This window comes from Streptopelia decaocto (genome assembly GCF_964273445.1).
Source record: "Streptopelia decaocto genome assembly, chromosome: 6".
Taxonomy (NCBI): Eukaryota; Metazoa; Chordata; class Aves; order Columbiformes; family Columbidae; genus Streptopelia; species Streptopelia decaocto.
Genome location: NC_138660.1, coordinates 53,388,179 through 53,410,486, shown reverse-complemented (window position 1 = coordinate 53,410,486; position 22,308 = coordinate 53,388,179). Strand labels below are relative to the sequence as shown.

Sequence of the window (22,308 nt, the reverse complement as noted above, 5' to 3'; positions counted from 1 at the left end):
AGGCATTGTCCAGACCTCTTGACATTGCAATTCTCATAGTCCCAACCCTACAAAAGCCCTGTGTAAATCAACCAGCCATGGTAACCCTCAACTCTGCACCCATCTGGCTACTAGCCATGCACTGGCACAATACTCCAAGCAGTTTTCTAATAACAGCAGCAATAACAAAGAAATAAATCCTTGATTTAACAAAGAGCCATTACTTTACCTTCAGCTGCTCCAATGCTGCCATTTAACACATGCTTTCCTCTCCTATGGCATCCTTTCTCCCATCACCATGTCCACAGGCCTACGTTGCCAAAGGATATCATAAAACAGCAGAGCTGTTCCCAACCTGCAGAGGATTCCCACAGCAGCTTTGGCAGTGCTAAGGTAAATGTATGCATATGAAATGCTACAAAGGCTTCTCCCATTTAATTAGATTCACTCCCAGGTTGCTTTTTATTTGAATTCAGTGAAACTGGAACTGGGACATATGCCAACCCAGCTCTATCGGGCCAAGCAAGGGTTTTATGTGGATAAGTTAAAAGGAGCTCAACGTGAGCTCCTTTTTTAAAAGCAGCTAATTTGCAAGAACAGTATTTAATAACCAGAGAAACTGAATCTAAATTAATCCTCTGGATTTCAACAAAGGGCATTCTCACGTCAGCTACCTATTTTTCTATTTTATGTACCTATGGAAAACCCAAGGCAAAGAAAAGCATTTACAGTCATGGAAAGATACTACAGGGAGTAGAGGAAGAATTCCTCACTGCTGTTGCCCGGTTTGAAAGCTTTGCTTATTCCAACAGCAGCATCATACACACCAAATGCAAGTTTCCTGGTCTGCAGAACTAAGAAAGTTCTGCTGCATCAAATTTCCTATACAGTTGTTAAACCCATGGCACATGGGACTATGTAACCACTCAACAAGTCTCCTCTGATCAACACCTAAGAATAATGTTAGAGCAAAAACACTTCAAAAGACTTGAAGAGCAAGGGGAGGATTCCCCAGCTACTGTGAGTTCTGCTCTTTAGCCGTGTATGGTATACCAAGACAAGAAATGGCATGGTGAGAACATCTTGTCTAATAGCACTCCGTGGTTGATTAAATTGTCCTTTGGGTGAAATCAGTTTCCAGGAGGGGAGAAATGGCCCAAAGTATTTTTTACACCCCAGACTGTATGTACAGCTCATATACAGTCATACCTCACCCCTGCTCATCCGCTTGAAAGGCACAAGATCTTTTCTTGTGAAAACACAAACTTCTTTTCTTTCTTGCCAAGACAGACTGACAATGCACATACAAGGGGATGACAGATGTTTAGCACTGATGGCTGATAAAACACACAGGGGAAATTAATTTCTCGACATGATCCAAGCCCATGTGAAGGAGAACACTGGCCACAATGAGTCCTTGGGCCAGGCTCTCATCAAGGGTTAAGCTGTGTCCTCCCAAGTACTGATTCTAGGTGGTGATGTGGCCCTTGAGAATGGAAAGGTTGACAGGACTCCCCAGCATAAGCCAAGGACATGTCCTTACATCTACACCATGGGATACAGCCAGCTCAAGCAGCAGGCTGGAGTACTCAGACCAAGCATCTTCTGTCTACACTGCTGGCTGTTGTCCAGGGGGGCTCAAAAGTAGTTGTGCTTGAAATATCCCCTAGTGGGCTAATCTGCAGCAGCCTAAGGTTGAGGCAGATGATGGGTAAGCCTTGGGCTGAGCTATGTCACATCAGCCTTTCTGGCAACAATGGTCAATGAACAGCAAACACCACAGATAATTCCAAATATGTATGTATACCCAGTGGTACAGGCACTAAGGACGAGGGGCAGCTGCAACATTTGGCATCACAGAAAAGACCAACAGGATGTATACAGAGTTTAGAAAACAGCAGGGAGTAGAGGGTGAGGATGATGCCAGAGTGGAATTAAGTTTGAGGAGAATGTCACAGCATCATGCCGAAGGAAAAATGAGTTAGCAGGGAAAGGCAATGGGGTTGTGCTCTGGTGGAGATATAAGTTTTGGAGTGCCAGATGTGACTTGCAAACATGTGTCTGCCCCTGGGGCTTCACAGAAAGCGCAGAAGTGGGTTCAGCAGCACATGGAACAACCTTGGTTTGGGGAGTGCAGAAATGAAAAGCAGATGGGGAAAAGAGACAGGTATGCACATAGAGATGGAACTGGTACATGCACAGTACATGATGAGAGATGAAAGCCATATGAAGTTCTTACCTCCCATAAATCCCAAGGTAAAGACTAAGCATGTCGAAGAGCAACAAAAATAAGAGACGTTTATACATGATAATTTCAGTGAGTACAAACATTACAGATGCTGATCAGACTGAAGCAGACATACACATTCAACAGCACTTCTCTCTGCTTATTTTTTTAGTACCTGAATTCATACACCCCTCCCTACTGCATATTCAAATTTAAGTACCAAGGCATTTGAGTGATGGTTTTTTGTACCTCTGGTATGGAGACAGCCAAGCCACTTTCAGTTAGCAGTGGCAGACCACAAAGCCAGAAAACAACTCAGGAGTTTGTGGTCCATCAGGGTTAAATACGCTCCCCAGGTATCCACACCCAAGAGAGTTATTATGATTTCAGAACAAAACTTCAGCTGGTGTCTTTGGATCAGTAGTGAAATATCTTAACCTCTTTGCCATAGTGCCTACCCTTATAGGAAATAAATTCAACTGCTTTGAAAACTAGGTGGTTTTTGCTAGGTTTTACACTGTGGATACCATTAGAAAGTATTGATTTCAGACTCTTTCTTCTAATTCCTTCTGAAGCTAATAATAAATACATTAGAACACCAAATATGCTATTGCTGAGCAGTTTTGAAAAACCCACTCAGTGCAACATTTGTTGCTTGCTGGAAGGGTAACAAATCATTCCATTTTAAGTCAAACTTGTAGCCTACACCAGTACACCAAATTATCCAAGTTATAACTGGTGATTGAGAAAAAAAAATGCCAGTAAGTAAATAAATAACTTATCCTGGCATGCAGCTTATTCTGTCAGGCAAGCAGACACAAAATGCCAATCTGCCCACTTAAAGATCCACAAAGTGGTACCTCGCCATATTGGTGTGCATCAAATTATGACAATAACTAGTATTTTGCAGATACAGTATTTTGTTTTAGAAGACTCAAACATATAATGTTTGATCTCTCTAATAAGAGAGGTCTTATCACAGCCCTACTTGACATGATGAAGCTGGAGAAATACTATAAATATCCCAATGATGTTTATTACAAATTTTAATGGCAACCACAGACAGAAAACCATTTCGTACAGATGAAATGGGAAGTCTCTGTGAGGCCAACAGCCAAACACAGGATGCACTTCAAAGCCTCCAGCCATTTAGACATAAATTGATACGTAGTCCACCTGCCTCTGACAGTGGACACAACCAGGTCCAGGCCAGACCAGATTTAGACATGTTCCTTTTCGATCCTGCACTGTGCAACACTGCACTCAGGGATGAAGCTAGTCCTTAACTACGAAGAGAGGCTACATTATACCCAGAAAAAGAAGGGCTTCATATCACCTGAATATATGTCTACAGATTTATTCACCTTAAGTGACTGCAGATTATCAGAGTGTCCTGTTTGTTATTAAAAATCCCTTTGAGAGAGATGTGTAACAGGAGCACAGAACTGAGGCCGAATTCCCATCCACAGAGTAATAGTTTAAATCCACATAGCATACTGAGGATGCTCACCTAAGGAGGGACATACATTAAGCTGAACAAGTTGTGAATCAGTAGATCATCAGAGCAAAACACAAGCATCCCACAAACACCTCGTGCCATACTGTGGCCAGGCTAATAGTCACCTGATTCCCACTGGACTTACACATCCAGCAGAGAAGACCAAGGTGCTCATCTGCAAGGCACAGGTCTGGCACCCAGCTCAGGTCCACATCATCATTCACATGGGTGCAGGTGGTGCCACACTTGGCAACAAGTCAGTTATGAAGGAAGAAGGAATGGTGATAAGAACCAACCTGGGAGGCGGGTGTGGGGGTCTTCCCTACAGTGGCATCTGGTTTAATGGGATCAAAATCCAGATCCAACAGGCTTGCTCCCTCCTGGAAGGGCCCAGGGGCATCAAACTTGGCAGCAGTGAGGAAGAAAAGCAGTATGAGCATTAGACACACACACGCACGGTAGAGGGAGGGTATGTGACAGCCAGGAGCTAAGGCTGCAAGCACAGAAGACATGGTGGCAATGCAAATACCTGATGTGACTCCTGACTGCGTGGTGCCTCTAATCACAGGCAGTTTGCATGGGTGGCACTGTAAACCAAACCTGAGGCTGTTCCACGGGACTTATTCATCTTCCCACCTGGCCAAATGAGCTGATGTGGTGTAAGAACCCAACCTGCTGTGGTCAAAAGGATTACTGCCACTGATGCCTCAGAAGGGCTTATCTTCTATCTATGTCTATTCCTCATAGTTCCTGCCTTTGTACGGAAGGCCCAGGACATTCTCCCTCAGCCACATACAGAAGAATGGCCATCCAAACAACTTATCTCGGGAACATGGATCCAGGCAGAAAAGCACTCAAGCTGCTGGAAGGCATGTCTGAGAGACCTCAGATTTAACTCACAAAGGTCTTCATTCCCTCCTGCGTTCTGAGGCAGAAACACAGAATATGGCTGCTCACCTTAGCTAATGGATTTGAATCATTCCCCAGTCCAAAAATGTTTTCCAATTCTGGACATCCCAGAAACATGCACACACAAGCCTTCTAACAAAGCATACATTTGAGAAGCTTTGCTACTCTCTTCAAAGTCAGCAGAATTTGACTCCCTTTGACTGACTAACACTCTAGCTAAAGACAATGATGGCATATTCACTGATTAACGTGAATAAAACAGCCACTACAAAGGATATGAGTGATTAGTATGCAAAATTGAACTATCACTTTTGGGTTTTAGATTTAACCTAACCACTACAAGACACTCATTTCTGCTCAGCTTCAGAGGAAGCTGCTCTCTCCAGGACATGCAGGAAGATTTGCCCCTGTTTCCACTGACCTCCCAGCTCACTGGCCCTACTGCTTCAGCAGTCTTTCCAACAACACACAAAGCTTGGCAGGTTAATATCCACTGTTACATCATAGTCCCACAATTGAAAAACTCCTGCAAAGTAGCAAGAGACACCATTTCAGATGTAGTCCTCTGAATAAAACCCACACCACCATCATTTTGACCTCCTCTCGTTTCATGTTACTCCAATTCTGTTCCAGATTTTTCTCTCACTTATTAACATCTTTTTTTGAGATTCACAGAGAACAAGGAACCAACCTCTCACACTTTGCAATAATAAACCCCAACCAGCATGCAAAAAACAACTGGTATTCTACTATGCTCCTCCAGCACATCCAGGCCACCCATCAGAGAGGCTCCAACCCCAATCTTTAGTATTATTTGGTAGTGAAACCCAAAGGTTCCAGTCATGGAATAATCTTACCTGCCACTCAAGACTTTCATGCGAGGGCTAGCACCCCTTGCCTCTACCCAGATCTCCCACAAACCAGCTCACTGGAGCTAAGACATCTTACAGGAATGGCAACACACTGAACACCAGGAGCTGTTGGGTGCTTCAGTGAAGATTGTTCTGGCAACCAGAGTCCTTCCTCAGAACTCACATCTGATTGAAAGTCACAGCAGATCCCATCCTGGGTCAGAGAACTGATCAGGTGCAGAGCACAATGTCTGCCTAAAGCCTGGCATTCACATGGAAATACATGATACAAACCATGGGGCAGACAGAGCCACCCATTATGATACAGGAGAAGCAAGCAGAGAAAATGACAGAGTTGCTCAGCTGCCTGTGGTCTCTGCCTTCCAAGACTCCTGTCAAATCATCTCTCTGCTCTGCAAGATTTATCTATTGCAATGCAAAATCTGACATGGACATCCTTCCTTCCCTCCCCACTCCACCTCTGCTCCTCAGCAGCTGAGTGGAAGGTGGCAAACCAGAGGCAATGGAGCAGCATGATGCAAGGAAAAGATACGGAATGAGTCACAGATGAGCACTGATAGAGACATTACTTGTGCTTTAACAAGCATTTAGGGGAAAAAAGTATATATACATATATATGTGTGTGTGTGTATATATATACACACATATATATATATCGAAAAAAAAGTATATGCAGGTATCTCATGGTACAACCAGAAATCTGGTCAGGCTTCTATGTACATAAGGACTGCCATTCTCCTAGATCTAACACAAAATTCCCCACCTGGGCATCCTCTCTTGCAATGATGTAAATCAAAAGAAAAGTGAAGAGAAAAATACATAATTTGAAGCAGACACAGTCCTGCCCATGTAAACTGGAGGCACCTATCCTCTGCAAAAGAGAACTTCATGCAATTCCTGTTGGCCTTTCTTGTGCAGGTGTGGGCTTTAAACCACAAAGCCTGTGTGTGAACACACAGAGTGCACAAAATTGCCTTCTCCCAGAACGGGCACAGGTCAGCACTTGGGGATGTACAAGAGCAGAAAATACATGCTTCATCCACACCCAGAACCAGCAGGCCTGGAGAGAGCACACCATGGGCTATGAGGGGAGCCGTAACCCATGTGCATTGCTGCTGAGCAAATGCAGCCATTACTTTGTGGCATCTTCACCAGTTGCATTTCTTCTGTTTCTGCCACGACTGACAGCCCTCAAAGGGTTAGTCAAAGCTGCCTTCTAGCCACCCTTCTAAGTTAGCCTCCTATCTAACCCTTTGCCTTCTGAGGTCCAATGCTGAGCTTGCTTTTCTCCTTCACCTGACCAGATTTCATGGCTTGACACCTCTAGAGAGAAGAAAAGTCAGAAGGAAAAGTTCAGAGGCAGACAAATATAAGGCAGGGCATAGCAGCTAACCTGCGAAGGGGTTGTCACACTTATCTCAGGGACAAAATTGTCATCAAACAGACTGATGATGTTTTCCTGCTTGATCTCCTTGGAGGGGGTGACTTTTGGAGGCGGAGGCACCGGAGGCCCTTTCCTCAACTGCATGCAAGTGAGCACACGGCCACAGCACAGACGGCGACACCCAAAAAAACCAGAGACAGGAACCAGGTTAGCCACAAAAACTGAAGGCAGGGGAAATCACAATCACAGGAACAGAGCAGGGTCCAGTCAACTCCATCTGAAGAGAGAGCAAGGGAAGGTGAAGGGCTGAATTGAAACAAACCAAAAAAAAAAAAAAAAAAAAAATTAAAAACCACACACGCCTCCAGAGAAGGTTTGGCATCATTAGTTACACTTCAGCCGTGGGCAAGGTTCCCTCTGCAGAGGAGAAGCGTAACACAATTAATATGCATTGACAGGACATGCATACATAATTAAAGCATGTGCAACCTTCAAAAGAACCACCGGGAAGGAAGCATATCAATTACTGAGAATACAATTCAATAGACCAAGGCAGCACTGCCTCCCTTTGCCATACTTACCACACCTAAGGGAATGTGAGATAAGACTCAATTTGTCCTATTATGGGCAGGTGACCATGAGGACAAACTCTGATCTGCTCCATACTGGTTCCCTGGTGCACTCACTGGTTATCAGTGTACAATGAGAAAGGTCTGAAGGAGCTCTTGATGGTGTCCTACCACTTCTCAGCTTCAGGCAAGAACAATTCAAACTCCTGAGAAGCCACGACTGCTGTGGGCCCACCTCTGCTCTCAGTTTCACCAATGAGCATTGACACTAATGAAGTCTTGTTTCCCAAACGGATATGCCAGAGAACACATAACAAAGTCTGACCCTGTAACTCTAACCCATTTTAATATCCACAATCATGTTAAAAGATTCAGCCTGACACTGCATCCACAACCCCATGGGAAGCTGTGGTAGACCCCCCGATAGATCAACCCATGCACATCCTTTTCACGTTTTCCTGTACCCAAGGCTCAGGGATCATTTCTAGATGAAATCAAACTTTGAGGAGCTGCAGCTGTGCTGGAACAAAGCGGCCATACACATTCCCAGCACCACAGTAATGCTGAGCAATGACAGTGCTTTCCATTTACTGTGATATTTTACAGTTACTTGATCTTGTCATCACACCTAGGATCCCAAGGCAGCAAGACTCAGAGACCTGACAACGAGCACCCAGTATATCAGTGTCAGGTCCAGATCTGAGACACAGCAGTTCCCGACTCCTCGTCCTGTGTTCACACTCCTCCAGTGTGCAGCTGAGCTCTACAAGGCATTTATTCAGATTGCTAAAGATATGCCCAGTTTTCTACTGGGTTAACCTACTTTAGAGAGTGTGAGTATGCAAACACACATTTTCCACTGAGTAGCTGGCTAGAGGAAATGAAAATAGAGTGTTCACTTCTATTTTTTACTGTTTGCAGAAGGTGGTGTGCCCATATTCCCTGAGAACAATGCCTTCCTGAAAATTCCCTGCTTGCCAGTTGCACAAATTTCAGGGAAAAGCTATTCTCAGAACAGAGCCATCACCTGCAGAAATGGGAGGCTCCAATTACAAACTCTGAAGCCAAAAATATCTAAACTCTTCAGCTATTTATTTCTCTAAAATAGTCAGTCTCCTTCCTTCTAGTGCATTAGTGTCTCAGAGACCATCACTTCCACAGTGTCCAGCATTACCTCCAACAGCAGTCTAAAATCAAATTTCAAAGACAACAGGGTTGCATATTCATGTTGAGTTATACCTGGAAATTGATCAAGCGTGAACAACTTTGCTGCTTAGAATAAAACAAACCCTCTAAAATTTTTCTGCTGACTTGGATCCCAAAGAGCTTTACCTGTCTAAGTTCAACCTAGTTGCACTGATTTCAAAAGTGTCATTACAGTGTTTCAGCGGTGTAACTGAGAGCAGAAGTCTGACCTTTGAAATTTCACAGACAACTGAAGTCCTATGTCACCATCTAATTACTTAGTGCAGAGAGCTGATCGCAGTCGTTTCTTTCAAAAGAAAGAAATAAGCTGGTTTTGAGAATTAAAATATGTAAAAGAGCTTTATTTTTTAGCATGGCAAACAGTTCAAAATTTAGTTAGTATTTATTTGGTCTCTCGTGTTTCACTGTCTTTCTCTCCACAGCCTTTGCTTATAGTTTCCATTAGTATTTCAGAGAGGAAGAGGCCAGAGAACTGGACTTGCTTGTTGCTTTTTGCTCCATCCTTCCCCAGAAGACAAGGCCCCCAGCATCCCTAGGAGGAACCTAGAACAAATCACCTACCCACATATCAAAGTAATTACACCTGTGAAGCTTTCACTATTAAAGTTGAGCACTGTTGAGAGAGCAGACACTTTTGTTTTCCAGCAGGCTGTCAAGCTGACACACAGTTTCTAGACTTTATCCCTACAGGTGTCAGGCTTGGCTCCAAGTATGAAACCCCCGTCCTTGTCTTCCCTCCCTCTGGAGCCAGCTCCATCTCTTAGCACCTAGTACAAATACAGAGCGGAGCTCTTGCTCTTCACTGTAGTGAGGCCCAGAATGCATCAAATATAGATTGGAACAAGCTGCCAGGTGGCGGCAGCATTGGCTGCAAGCACAGTTTCAGTCTCGCCTGCAGCCCAATCTGAGGTTCCAGCCAGGGAATATTCCAGCTGGAATATTCTGCTGGATCAACAAGGGGTGCCTCCAGCCCCATTCCTGTGGGCAGGAAGGCAGCAAGTGAATGAGCAAGCACTTGGAGCCTGGCGAAAACAAGGCTGATGTGTGCTGTTTAAAGGAAAGGGAAGAAGCCAAACTCAGCAAGACAAGTCCATAGGCAGGGTGAGTGAAATCTAACAGCTCAATAAATCTGTACAATTACTTGTTCCAAGTTTAAACCAAGTTATGGCAATCTCTGAAAAAACAGGATAGCAATTCTAGAGAGATACGAACTATCCTCTCTGCCCCATACACATACCCTACTCCAAGGTCCTAGCCTAGGTGCTGGCAAAGCTGCTCTAAGCTGTGCAACACTGAGTGGTGCAGAGACCCTGGAGAAGTCTTGAAAAGACGCTGGCAGGTATCCACATATCTCACAGGGCTGGAAGAGACCCTCTCGCTGATGTGCAATTGTCCCTTTCTGTCCCTAGACAATCCTGGAAATCAAAAATGCAATGGAGGGAAAAATATTCTGAAAGGCTATCCAAAAACAGGAGACAGCCTACACCACAGGCCTGGATTTGAAATGACACTGCTACATGTGACAAGGAAGTTCTGGGTTGCATCCATCTCTTTTTAGAAGTGATAGGTGTTCTCTTACCAGTTTGGCCCTCTCAGCTTTAATTCTTCCTGGAAGACTCCTCCCTGGTGTCCCACTTACTGAAATACAAGGATTGGTACCAGCCATAAATTTGGCCTAATTACTAGTTTTCCCTATTAAGCTTTTCTGCCACTCAGCAATGGAGGGATGAGAAGAGGAAGCACATGTTTTGTTGTCCTTAAATCCCAAAGTAAAACATATGATTTGATCTGCTGAGAAGCAGGAGTTACATCTGCTATTTTAAACGTGCTGCTGACTGTCTCATGTAAAGAAAGGAGTAACAAAGGCCACATGGAAGGTATCAGACTCCATATAATGGACAGTCTTCTTCCTGGTACTCATCTAGTTTCTTCATAGCATAAGAATATAATGCCTTTATTTAAAGCATCATATTTTATCTTGCAATTAAAGTAAAACGTTATGTAAATGTACAGACGTTCTCCTTATCAATATTAAACTTTTTCATTAAACCTTCCTCAGTGACGGAAGTTCTTGGGAAGAAACCAGACCATTGAATTCCACAGGTTAATTCAAATGTAAAGAACAGAGTTCCCCGCTTAGCTACAACTCCATCATCCCTGGATCTCCTTGGCCATCCTACTGGACGGTAAAACATATTACTGGCCTTCCCCTGTAGAGGCATTCAGAGACAGCTTAGTTCTTCCCTATATGATATAGAGACGACCAATGAGCAACTTGCATTCTCAGGAACCAGTGGAGAAAAACAACTGTCATGTCATATTCTCTGTGCTCAGTAGCAGGAAGAGGTCCAAAAAAAGAAACTCATGGATTTCTTTGATTCATGGACATGGTGCCATCAACGGTCATACTGCAAAGACATGGTCAATGTCACGGGGACGCTACCTGAGATGGTGACTTTGGGATGCTTGCCCCAGGTGCTTCCAAAGTGGATGGTTCCAGCTCATGGTTGACAGTCTTGGTCTCAGGGCTGGTGATGGGAGATCCATCTGGTGGAGGCGAGGGGCTTTTATTTGCTTTCGCTGGGGTGCTGTCACTAAAGGAAGGGGAGAAAGAAAGAGAGAGAGGGGGAAGAGAGAAAGAAAAAGAAGTCTGAGCTAGGCCTAGGAGGAGTTATGCTAAGCAGCACAGATCAGTGGCCTCCATTATCTCTTTGCTTCACTGCCCAGACATGTGATAAAGACATCTGAAGCCTCTACAAGCTTCTAAGAAGCATCTTTGCTGAGTCACTTGCAGTGAGCATTACGGTGTAGCAGGCTATTAAACTCCTACTGCATTGATAAACTTCACCTTAGATCCAGAAAAACAAAAACAACAACAAAAATACCAACCAGGCATCCTTAATTCTGCTAGATTATAATTTAAGTGCCCAACATTAAGTCATAGTCTTTTAATACTGGGGTTTGTGGGGAGGAGTTTTGTCCAGCTCATTTAGTTTTCAGTTCTACAAATACGAATTTTTCTGTGTGGTAATGTACTGATACCTGCATGTGTTATGACTAATAAATTCACAACACCTGAACTAAGGCTGTAATCGTAGAATATCATATTCCTCTGTGTGGTACAACCAGTTAAGCTGGGAGAAGGGCAAAGTAGCCAGAGGTTTCACAGATCATTCCAGACATCATTCCAGACCACAAAGAAACAGTGAGATTCCAGCTACTAATAAAGATTTCTCTATTATGGAAACACTCCCCAGCCTTGTTTTCAATGATAAACTCCTTCTGCCCTTGCCTTTCAAGTTGGTCCTCATTCCAGGACTGCTTCTGACACACAGTCAAGAGGGATTCTTCTGGCAATTAAGATGCAAGGAGCATATGCCAATGGCATTTACTGGTTCATAACTTGGCCAGATTTGGACAGATTTTTCAAAGGAATGGCAAGAGGCACACGCCTTTCCCCAAAGGCATGCCCTGGCCAAGTGTTAAGTCTGTGCTTCAAAGTACAGAACCATGAAAGAAATAGGAAAAAATTTGGTTACCAGAGAATTTCAAGTGGGATAAAGGTAAAACCATTCTCCCAGCCTAAATCTCCGGAAAAGCTGAATCATCTTGGCTGAAACTCAGGTCCCCAAAAAGTAACTGATCAATTATCTCAAGTCACGCACAAGCACAGACACTGGTAGGGGATATTTTAGCACAAGTTGTTACAGATTGGCAAAACTATACACAGTTGAAAACAAAATATTGCAAAAGGGCTGTGCAACCTCATCTACAGGGAGTGATGTTTGTCTCCACTTATAAAGTTACAGTTCTTGCGAAGTTAGAGGCCTTGGGAGAAGGCTAAAAGGAATAGATCCTTTCCTACAACTTGGGACAATAAATCCTGGTGCAGAGCGAGGACCAGCGCACTGTGGACCTCATTCAGCTGGGACATCAAGTAGTTTATTTCTTTGCTCTGTCTCAAGAGAGCCTGGAGCTCTGGACACATACATCCACTCACACTGGGGTACCCGAGGTGTGGTGGTCACTGATAACATGCATGATGGCTTCATTCCTAAGTACTCACAAGTAGGGGGACAGAAAGAGGAGGAAGGTACAGCAAGGCATTTCAACAAACCTCCCCTTCCAAGCAAGCACCTCCCCCCTGCTCAGCATTCCAGCTTTCAAGCTCCCCACCCCATTCCCTCTTCATTCATTTCACTCTCACCCATTCCCCCCCAGCCATTTCCAAACCCCACACACACATTTCCCCACAAAGCGCTTGCTCTCAGGTCCACATGCAGGTCAGATGTTTCTGATGACACTGATGCCAGCAGCACACCAACACGATGCAACAAACCCAGTGAAGTTCTCTGCCAACAGCCCTCACCCAGGGGCACACACGCCAAGGGGAAAAAGGAAGAAAGGAAGAGGAAAAAGGCAAGAGGAGGAACTAAAGAACATGTATGCCAACCCTGCAGCTCTTCAGTCTGACTGGATATGCCTACATTGTCCTTCTTCAGAGGTCCCCAAATATCACTTCAGTGCCTTGGGTTGTAGGAAGGATTCTGCAACATTGCCATGGGTGTGCTACAGATTAAAAGAAGTAGTGGTCGGAGGGTGAAAGTAAGGAAGTCCTGCTCTAAATGGGAGTCACCAGGGAACAGCAGGCTACACACAACTCATTCACAGCGTGGAAACCCAGAAATTATTTCAGGAGAAGCACATCTTACTACCATTCCCATGGCAAGACTCTTCTGGCATCATCTGAGGCTCCACCTACGACCTTGTTGAGCCCAGCCCCACTGAAGACCCAGGCCTGAACCTCAGTAACCACCTCTGGGATCTAGAGCAGGTCCTACAACACCACCTTATCCCAATGAGGGCTGCTGCAGAACGATGAGAATGGTAGAGATGGATCATCCAAGACTCCCTGTGATCAGTGCCGGGAGGTGTCTCAAGAAAGCTGGGAGTGCATGTACAAGGACTGAAATATGGGGGAGAAAAATCAAGGCCTTAAAGCTAGGAAAACACAGGGAGGAACGAGGCAAGATTTTGCTTACAAAGATGTAAAGAAAATGCCTCCAGGTGCCAGTGTCAGGGAGAAAATACATTACTTTCCCTAGAGCTGAAAGTACTATGGGGAAGATGGGGGACACAGTGACCCACAGCTGGACTGGCAGGACTTCTCAAATGCCCAGACTACAATTGGGGTATTGGGAGTACTGGCTAACAGCTGTCCCAACAAAACAGTTGACTTCTTCTAGGGACCTGAAGAGGCCATTTCTCCTGGTAAGAAAGGAGGTCAGGCTTATTTTCTAAAGGCCATGAAACAGCTTTTCAGTGCCTTGTTTCTGGTGCCTGCCAGAGACTTGATTTGGAGATATGTTGGTAAAAGGCTCCCATATGAGATGCAGCCCCACTTCTTCTCATCCTACAAGGGCTGAGAGGGCCCCACACTAAAGCCCTCATAAAGTCACTGCTATTTACAGCTTGTTTGATGTGTTGGCTGATCCCCCTAGGAAAATGCCAGGGCTAATTTTGGCTGAGCCTTTTCCAGCCCCCCAAAGCAGCACCTTCATTCCTGCGCTTGCTGTTTTGCACGCATTTAGCCAGGGCAACCAGCATCAAGTGAGCCAGTCACCAGCATCCTCTGGCTTTTACGGGTCCCCAGAGAGCACACAAGGAGCAAAGTCCTGTCTCCAAAGCGACTGCTTGCTCCGGGAAGCACAGGGAAAAGCAAGAACGTGGGGACTGTGCCCACTGACCAAACATGAGTACCACAGTAAAAGCAAGTCAAAACAACAAGGTCATTGCTCTCTTTTTTTTCCTTCCCATAAGCAGTTGGGAAGCGACATTAAATCCAGGAATATCAGGCAGGGAAGGGGGTGTCACCTTTCTTCTGCAAATAGAGAGCTGGGAGCAGGGTCTGATGCAGTTACTGCAGCTGAAGGAAAAGCCAAAATCCCCCAGCTTGTTTTAGTACTGCTGAGCTCCCAGACTCCTCTCCTCATGGGGTTGCCTCATCTGTTCTGGAAAAACTAAGTAACACCTGCAGATGGGGATCCTGTGTGCTTGTAACAATCCTGCGTGAGGGGATGAAACCTACTTTCCAACACAGTAAAAACAGACCAGTCACCTCCTGCCAGGTTCTCAAAAAGAAAAAAAGGTTGGCATCTGAGCTAAGGCTCTAAGAGGACCTTTTAACCAAAAGCAATTTTTTTTTAGGACCCTATGTGTTCAACACAAAGACAAAAATTAGAAGAAGTTTCCATGCCATTATGCAGCAATTTCCACTTTGCTCCAGAGCATGTTCTTATAAAAGTCTTCGACCTTGGCTATGGTAACTTGAGGCATTGTAGCAATCCAGTTATTCGATGCCATCACTGTCTTGAAAGGCAAGCTGCTGACATTAGTCTTTATACAAGATAACAGGCTTCCATTTTCTTCAGCCCTGCACAACATTTTAACTAGATGAAGCCAGACAGGGAGGACCCTCAAGAACAGAGCAAGTAAGGAGCAAAGCTGCAAGTGTCCTTCTCCCACCTCATCATCCTCCCACTGCAACAGGTAGACAGGACAGGACTTTTGAGTGTGATAGACCTGCCTCATGGTCCTCCCTGGCCAGGCAGGGAATGAAAATGCAGCATTTTAGACATGTTGAAAAGGGCAAGCCCCACTAGGTAAAACTAGAACTTGTTAATGACCAAAATTGCTCATATTTCCCATGGAAAACCCAGCACCGCACTTTAGTCACACAAAAACAAGTCAACAGACAATGCCTGAGCTTTCAGTGATGCCTTCTTAGATAGGAAAAGCAGCAAAGATTCAAATCAGGCACACAAGCAGTTAATGGGATTATCCAGACACAGATAGATCACAGCAGGACCCAGCAGGCCATGAACACGTCGTATCATGCAAAGGACCCCTCTCCCATCACAGGATTAACACGTGCCAGGCTGTTAGAGTCCAGCAACAGCCCCTCCAGTTTTAGGAACTAAATCAAACACGTATTGAAATGCTGCTCTCCGTACCGGTACCTGCTCATCTTTTTCCTCAGCCTGGCGAACAGTTTATTTTTCTTTCTGTTGAAGATGGCATGTAAATCATTTCCGTTACAGGATGGCACAAACCAGGGAATAAAAGTTATGCTCCCAAATACCCATTCACTTGATGCCACAAAACTCACCGTAATCAAGATGACAAGCTCTTCTCTCTCTCTCATACACATACAAACACACAGATGTACAGAAACACATACACGCTTCCCTTGGTTCCTAGAAAGCTATGGCCTGGTTTGGAAAGGATGGGAGAGGACTTTTTGTGCCTGTCAAAATTTGCATACATGTGAGCAAACTAATGTTTTCCCTGCTTTTTGGTATATAGTGCCAGGGTGCACATGGATAAGAAAAAAAAGAAAGGAAAATGTGTATACCAGTAGAGAACTGTAAATGTCCTTTTCAGGTAATCACAGTTCCTCACTCTCCCCTGTAAATATCAATTCACAGGAAACAAGCTCCCCATTCTCCTTTATTTACATGATCTATGTGCAGTCTTATATGTGGAATCTAATCAGCAGCTTTCCTACTATGTCTGTTTCCAGTCTGTCTGATTATGCTAGGAAAATGCTACAGATTTCCTAGGTCTAAATGTTCAAACTCTTTCAGAAACAAATCCCAAACATACGTCAGAGGTTCCCAGAAATACATCAGCTTCTCTGTGCCACTGTGCTACATAGCCAGCACAGATTTGTCAGCCACAGTAATATTTTTGTAGGGCCTTGCATGAATGCCATAATGATGTACACGGATAATTGCCTGTCTTCTCACACCTCCTCTTTCATTTCCTGCAATTGTATCCACCTCCAATCCCCTTCCCAGTAGAGAAGGGCTAGGGAAGCATCTGCTCCTACTGCAGACCACAATGGGCAATCAGATCAGTGAGGGCTGTTTCCTCCTGCACACTCTCACTCTCGTCCTGTGCCACAATGATAGGCCAGATGTGGAGGACAGACAGAAGTGCCTCACAGCATTTCCTCGCCACTGCAAAACATATTCATGAACCTGGCAAACCTGTGCTCCATCCTCCCACAACACCCTGCTCCGCTGTGTTCAGAGAGTCGTACTGTGGCAGGTCTGGCACCTCAGCTGGGACACAGGGAGCAAGTGATGAAGCAGCAGCACCCAGACTGCTGCCTGCACAGAGACCTCTGTGTGTATGCTCCTTTTTGGTTTTTAAGGCCATGCGGTCTCCTAGCCAAAGAGCACAGAACTGCAGCTGAGATACTCATTATAACCCCAGATGAAGCTAGCGCTTTATGAGAGTGGGGATTATAAGGACAGGTAATTTATTCATTGCAAGCTCTTTCAGGCCAGAAACTTCATGACACAGCACAGCAAACATGTCTGGGCCTGGCTGTCACTACAGTCTGCAATCACTTCCTTGAAGAAGAAAGGAAGGAGGAGGAAGGAGCTCGACAAAGAAATGGCTACAGCCTTCATCTGTCCTGTTACCTCATCCGCTTCCGAGGGCTCAAGCTGCTTCTATCAGAGACAACACAGCACACGGCGGCAAGAGGATTTGCACCACAACCCCCTCACAAGGCTTCAGTCTTGTTGGGTTCTGATGATCAACAGACCCCACATCCTAACTTGGGAAGAAGGTATTTTCACAAGAAGCATTTCTATAAGCATCTTGGAAATTTGGTGTTAACAATCCAAAATTCAGGGACCAAATTTGGCTCAAATGTCCTCTTTCCTTAAAGTTGGCAAACACCACGTACATCGCTGCAACAAGACACACAAGTCATCTGTGCATGACTGCAACAGGAGGTTAAACTGGGAGGAGCAACAAGGGAGCACAGAGGTCTCAACAGCTGATGTAGCCTTTCCGATTTGATGCGCTCAGACCGCAGCTTGCCCTTACTTCATGCTGACTTCACCTCCTCCCTCCATCAATACACCAACTGAGGATGTGGGCTGTGCTCCTGCTCGCCCGGCACGTGGGAGTAGTGGCAGCTGGAAGCCAGAGCCTGACACAGTTTCATCACTCACACATTTGGACGGGAGCCAGACACAGCCTCATCCAGAGGCCGACCTCTCCCTCCCCACTCAGTGCTAGAGAATGTGCAGACTTGCACTTAACCAAACAGGACTGGACCCAGCTGAGGAAAGAAAACTAAAGACCTGGGGGACACTCACTCCTTGCATACGTGCAGATTGGAAATGGTCTGAGATCAGGAGGCCTCATATTAATGAGGTTGCAGCTACTTCCACAACACACATGCAGGAAACACATCCCAGCTGGGTACACAGGAGGGACACAAAGCTCTGGCAAACAGGTGGTTCCAAGTTTGGAGGGCCAAAGAGGAGGCTGAGGGAAAAATGGGATCTTGGCGCTCAAGCTCACAAGCTGCAGGTACGTGGTGGAAGCTTTTGAGGGAAAGAACAGGATGGGTGCTGGGCAACTGGACCCAGAAGGAAGGGCAGCTTGGTATTACACATTGGTACATGGAATCTGATTCTAAAAAGGCAGAGCTGAGAGTCAGTTGCCTAAATATCAGCACCCAGTGAAAGTTTGTGCCTCCAGATGCTATGCTAGAAAGGTAAGAACTATTCCATTGTATCTCCTAGGCCCAAGTGCAATCATGGACATGCTCTAGAGAGTCTCAGGAGGGCACTGGCTGGCTATGTGCAGGTAGTCAAATCGTTCCCTAACAGACAATGTGGAGGTTTCAATACCCCTGGTAGAGACATCCCTATCCCTCCTCCCCTGCTGAGGCACAGACACTACCCAACAGTTACTGACCTGGGCTGTGCTTTCACGGGCAAGGCATTGCCGGAGTACTGCTTGTCTAGACCCAGCAGGACATCATGGAGGTTTTGATTCAACTGCAAAATACAAAAACAAAAGACAGAAAAAGAATGAGAAAAGAGCCGCCAGTGCCAGAAGAGAGTCTGGGCTGGCCTGCAGCAGCTGACCAAACACAGGCTTGTGCTGGGACATGTACACATAGTCAGCTATCCCGAGAGAGGACAGCCCTACATCTGTTTCCACTCCTCCGTGGGTATGAAATGCTAGAGCACTCAAACTGTTGAAAAGCTGACGGTGTCCCATGAGAATGCTCTGTCTCCCCTACACATCAACCTCTTTGCTTCCCTATCACCTGTCCCCACTGCTATGCTGCCAGGTACCATTGCAGAAGCAGGCAGTGTTTACCTGAGGGTTTATGTGCTGGAACTGAAGCCTCTCTCTGGATTTGTAGCCAAAGCTGTTCCTCAGATCTGCTCATAAAATTTGGGATACATCCATGTGAACTGCAGAGCTAAAGGAAGCTGGACTTCCAGTCAACAGCAAGCATTGCCTTCACAGGCTGCCTGGGCCATCTAGGTTTGGGCAGGACCTGGATATCTTTGCGGAAATGCAATATTAGGGGTTAAACTCTCCCTGGCACCAAAGGCTGCAACAGTCACTCCTATTCTGAAACAGCTGTTTCACAAACAAGATGAGATGCCAGATTTATCACTGGGAGGAGAAAGGATCCAGCATAATCAGTGCTGGAGGCATTGTGCCGGCAACACCAGCAGTTAATTGGATGCTATAGCAGTAATAAGAAACAGATGGTTCTTATGGAATAAAGCAAAAACCATGTTCTCATACACAAGTCCTCCAGAAAGAAAAATCCTAGACATGATACAAAAGGAGAATTCCTGTCTAACAAGCATCTTTCCCATGTTTCGCTGACTGTAAGTTAAGAGCAACAAACTGATAATTATAACAATCCTCTCTACTACTAACAATCAGTTCATCCCTCAGTGGAGAAGTACAGGCTATTAACTGGAAAGGTCCCCATGAAATGTCAGCAGGGCTCAAAATTGATGCATTACACTGAGGCAGAGGGCCCCTGACTGCTGGGAATTGAAGGCCTATAATGTTCCTTGTTGCTTAGCGGCTGTCTTGTTGTCAAGATGACATTGGAAAGGGGAGGGAATGCAAGAGCTTTCCAGCTGCGCTCTCAGTTGCTTGTCAAAATTAGTGCAACATTTACAGAGAACGTGCAACTCTTAGCAGCAGCATACAGACCTAAGGAATTACAAGACTTTGCAAGCTTTTACGTGAATGAACAACAAAAACATACTCGTAAATGGAAGTGGCAATGGGGGGGCTTTCCCACAGACTGTTCCTGAGGTCTCTGCTGGCTGCAGGCACAGAGCACCAGGATCCAGGCTGCCACCACCAGGCTACAACATTGTTTGCTGCTGTGGCACCCAACTTGTGGCCAACTGGTAGTCCATGCAAGGCCCATGCGAAGCACTCAAATGCCTCAAATGTCACAGGGCAGGAAAGAAGCCAAAGCAGGAAGGTACTGCTGAGAAGTACCGTGAGGTATCAGTGAGGCCAGTCTCAGTCAGCTGACTTGCAGACTGGCAGATTCACTGCTGGTTTCATCCCCTCAGCCAGGTAGATGAGAGTTCACAACAGTTTGCTGCCAGGTAGCAGAGGGCGCAAACAGATAACAGGCTGAGAGTGCCCACCTTATAGGTTACAGATCCACAGTGTAGATGAACTAAAACAAGACAGCAAGAGGTTGGCCTGGAAGTGGCTTCCCTTCCCTCTGCAGCTCTGCAAATGAGCCCTGCCAAGTGCCACAAACTCCCCACTGCTGCATGGCCTTGAGGTCTCTTCCCTGTGCTCCATCCCTTTACATTACTGTCTCAGACAGACTTTCCCCTAAGCAGCCCAGAAAAAACTAAGAGTTAACATTTTCATCTGACATAGGGCAAATGCTCTGTTTTCTCCAGCCATTTTTTTCAGGGTTTTTTGTTTGTTTTGGGGTTTTTTTAGCAACAATGAGGAGAAGTTGTATTCATAGGATAAGCTGTTAGTTGCCTTACCTTGCTCATTTCTTTATGGAAGTTCTCTTCTAGGCCTGCTATACTCTGGAATGTGTTGACGTAGAAACCAACACGACTGCCAAATGAAAAATGAGACAGAATAACTTAATGGATACAATGCTCTCCCAAAAACTTTCAGTTCTGTCCCTTCTACTACCTCTCACTCACCATTCCCATTCAAACTCAACTCTGTCAGGTCTGGTACATGCTGGAAGACAAGAGCAGCAGAGAAGCACAAAGCGGGTGATGGAGCAAAGGTCAGGCATGGGGCAAACATGAGGAGGAGGAGAAGGAGGCCGGGTGGGTTAGAATCTGAATTTGTGCTGGCTAAGGGGAGAAGGAGGTTGCAGGGCAAGGTGGGGAAGAAAGAAAAAAAAAATAAAATTAAATAAAAAAAAAAGGAGAGACAGTGGTAGGGTGACAGAAAGGAAGAAGATGGAGACAGTGATGCAGATGGAGTGGGGGGAAAGCTCAGAGAATTGGAAGAAGGACAGACATTAATTCACTCTGAAGTCCCTCAGCACCAGGGGAAGTGAAAAGGCATGAACCATTTGCTTCAGGGGCAGAAGAGTAAGAAAGCACAGGATAGGCACAGAGAAAAACATGAAAACAGAAGGATCAGCTGGATAGCAGGAGCTTGTCAACAACCTGTGACACCTTAAAATCCCAGCAGCTGCCAGCCACCTTCCTTCCTCTAGCCAGCCTGCCAGCTGCCAAAGGTGAGTGCTGCACCAGCACCCAGCTGAAGGAGCACAGGAGGGAGATGCTCTTTAAGGCCAGTGGCATCACCATTCTGCACATGGAACCATTCAGATGCCTGTATCCCTCCCAGCTCCTTCCTCCACCAGGCCTGCATGCTGCTGTGAGCAAAGAGCCCTGATCCAGCCTGGAAAGGGGAATGGGGGCAGACATCTGCACTTTGCTCTCCCACCCTGCTGCCGCCCACCCTCCATCCCCCACAGACCAGCATTGCCAACCCAGATGTCATCACTGCATTTAAAAATAAGAAACTGGGACACTCCTAGGAGGATTTTGCCTGCTTTCCACTGTGCTGTCCCCATGCATCAGCTTCTGCTGCCCTCCAGTTCATCCACCAAACTAGATGTTGTTCTGTTTCTTTCTCCTCCCTTTTCATCACCATAATCACGGGTATGACAAATCCATGGCTTCTCAAGTCTTCCTATTCTCCTATTTTCCTCTGCCCAGGCTATGTTTTGTTAAATAGAGCACAACAGACAGTTATAATCACTAGTTTCTCAGTGGGTCCTGTGTCACATATCCAGGAGCACATAGAGGGGCAAGAGAAGGCAGCCACACCTTGTCTTTGTTCACCCAACTGCCCAAACCTGAAAGTGGCATTCAAAGCAAAGCAACCTGTCCTCTCAGTCTCTCTTTTTTGTTAAACCTGCTGCTTTAGTGGGTGCTCATTAGCTTGCATGCCGAGACACAGTGATCAAGGCATCCCCTCTTGGCTCTCTCCAATCCCAGTGACTGTAACATCTCATCTTCCCTTGGTCAGGTAGCTGACATACCCATTCAGCTGCAGATGCTCCTTCCAACCAGCTGACTCCACACCCAGAATCTTAGTGACCCTGTCTGCTCTGTCTGCTGTCCATGGCAGAAGCTGGACCATTGCCCAGGAAAGCTGGGCAGAGTTGGTGGGGCAAAGGGATTAATCAGATAAAGCATAGAAACAGTTTCTCATTGTGGTAAATTTGAGATTTTCATTAGGATCATGAAGCAAAGCACAGAAAGCCCAGGAGGAACCTGGCTGGGGAGAATCCTCAGATA

At 45.7% G+C, this 22,308-nt stretch overlaps 1 protein-coding gene across 10 annotated transcripts in view; it reads right to left on the bottom strand.

Annotated features, from left to right (window-relative positions):
- The window catches only part of BIN1 (bridging integrator 1), a 99,056-nt gene that overhangs the window by 12,339 nt on the left and 64,409 nt on the right, over window positions 1-22,308 (bottom strand). For 3 of the 10 annotated variants that reach the window (XM_082055363.1, XM_082055366.1, XM_082055369.1), the window contains exons 8-13: window positions 20,518-20,593; window positions 18,431-18,513; window positions 15,658-15,708; window positions 11,088-11,238; window positions 6,879-7,007; window positions 4,001-4,108 (exon numbers count right to left, since the gene is read on the bottom strand). In XM_082055363.1, coding sequence (XP_081911489.1) covers window positions 4,001-4,108; window positions 6,879-7,007; window positions 11,088-11,238; window positions 15,658-15,708; window positions 18,431-18,513; window positions 20,518-20,593 — 598 coding nt within the window. The remainder of the gene's footprint in view (window positions 1-4,000; window positions 4,109-6,878; window positions 7,008-11,087; window positions 11,239-15,657; window positions 15,709-18,430; window positions 18,514-20,517; window positions 20,594-22,308) is intronic. The other 7 variants (XM_082055365.1, XM_082055364.1, XM_082055367.1 and 4 more) reach the window with 5 other exon arrangements.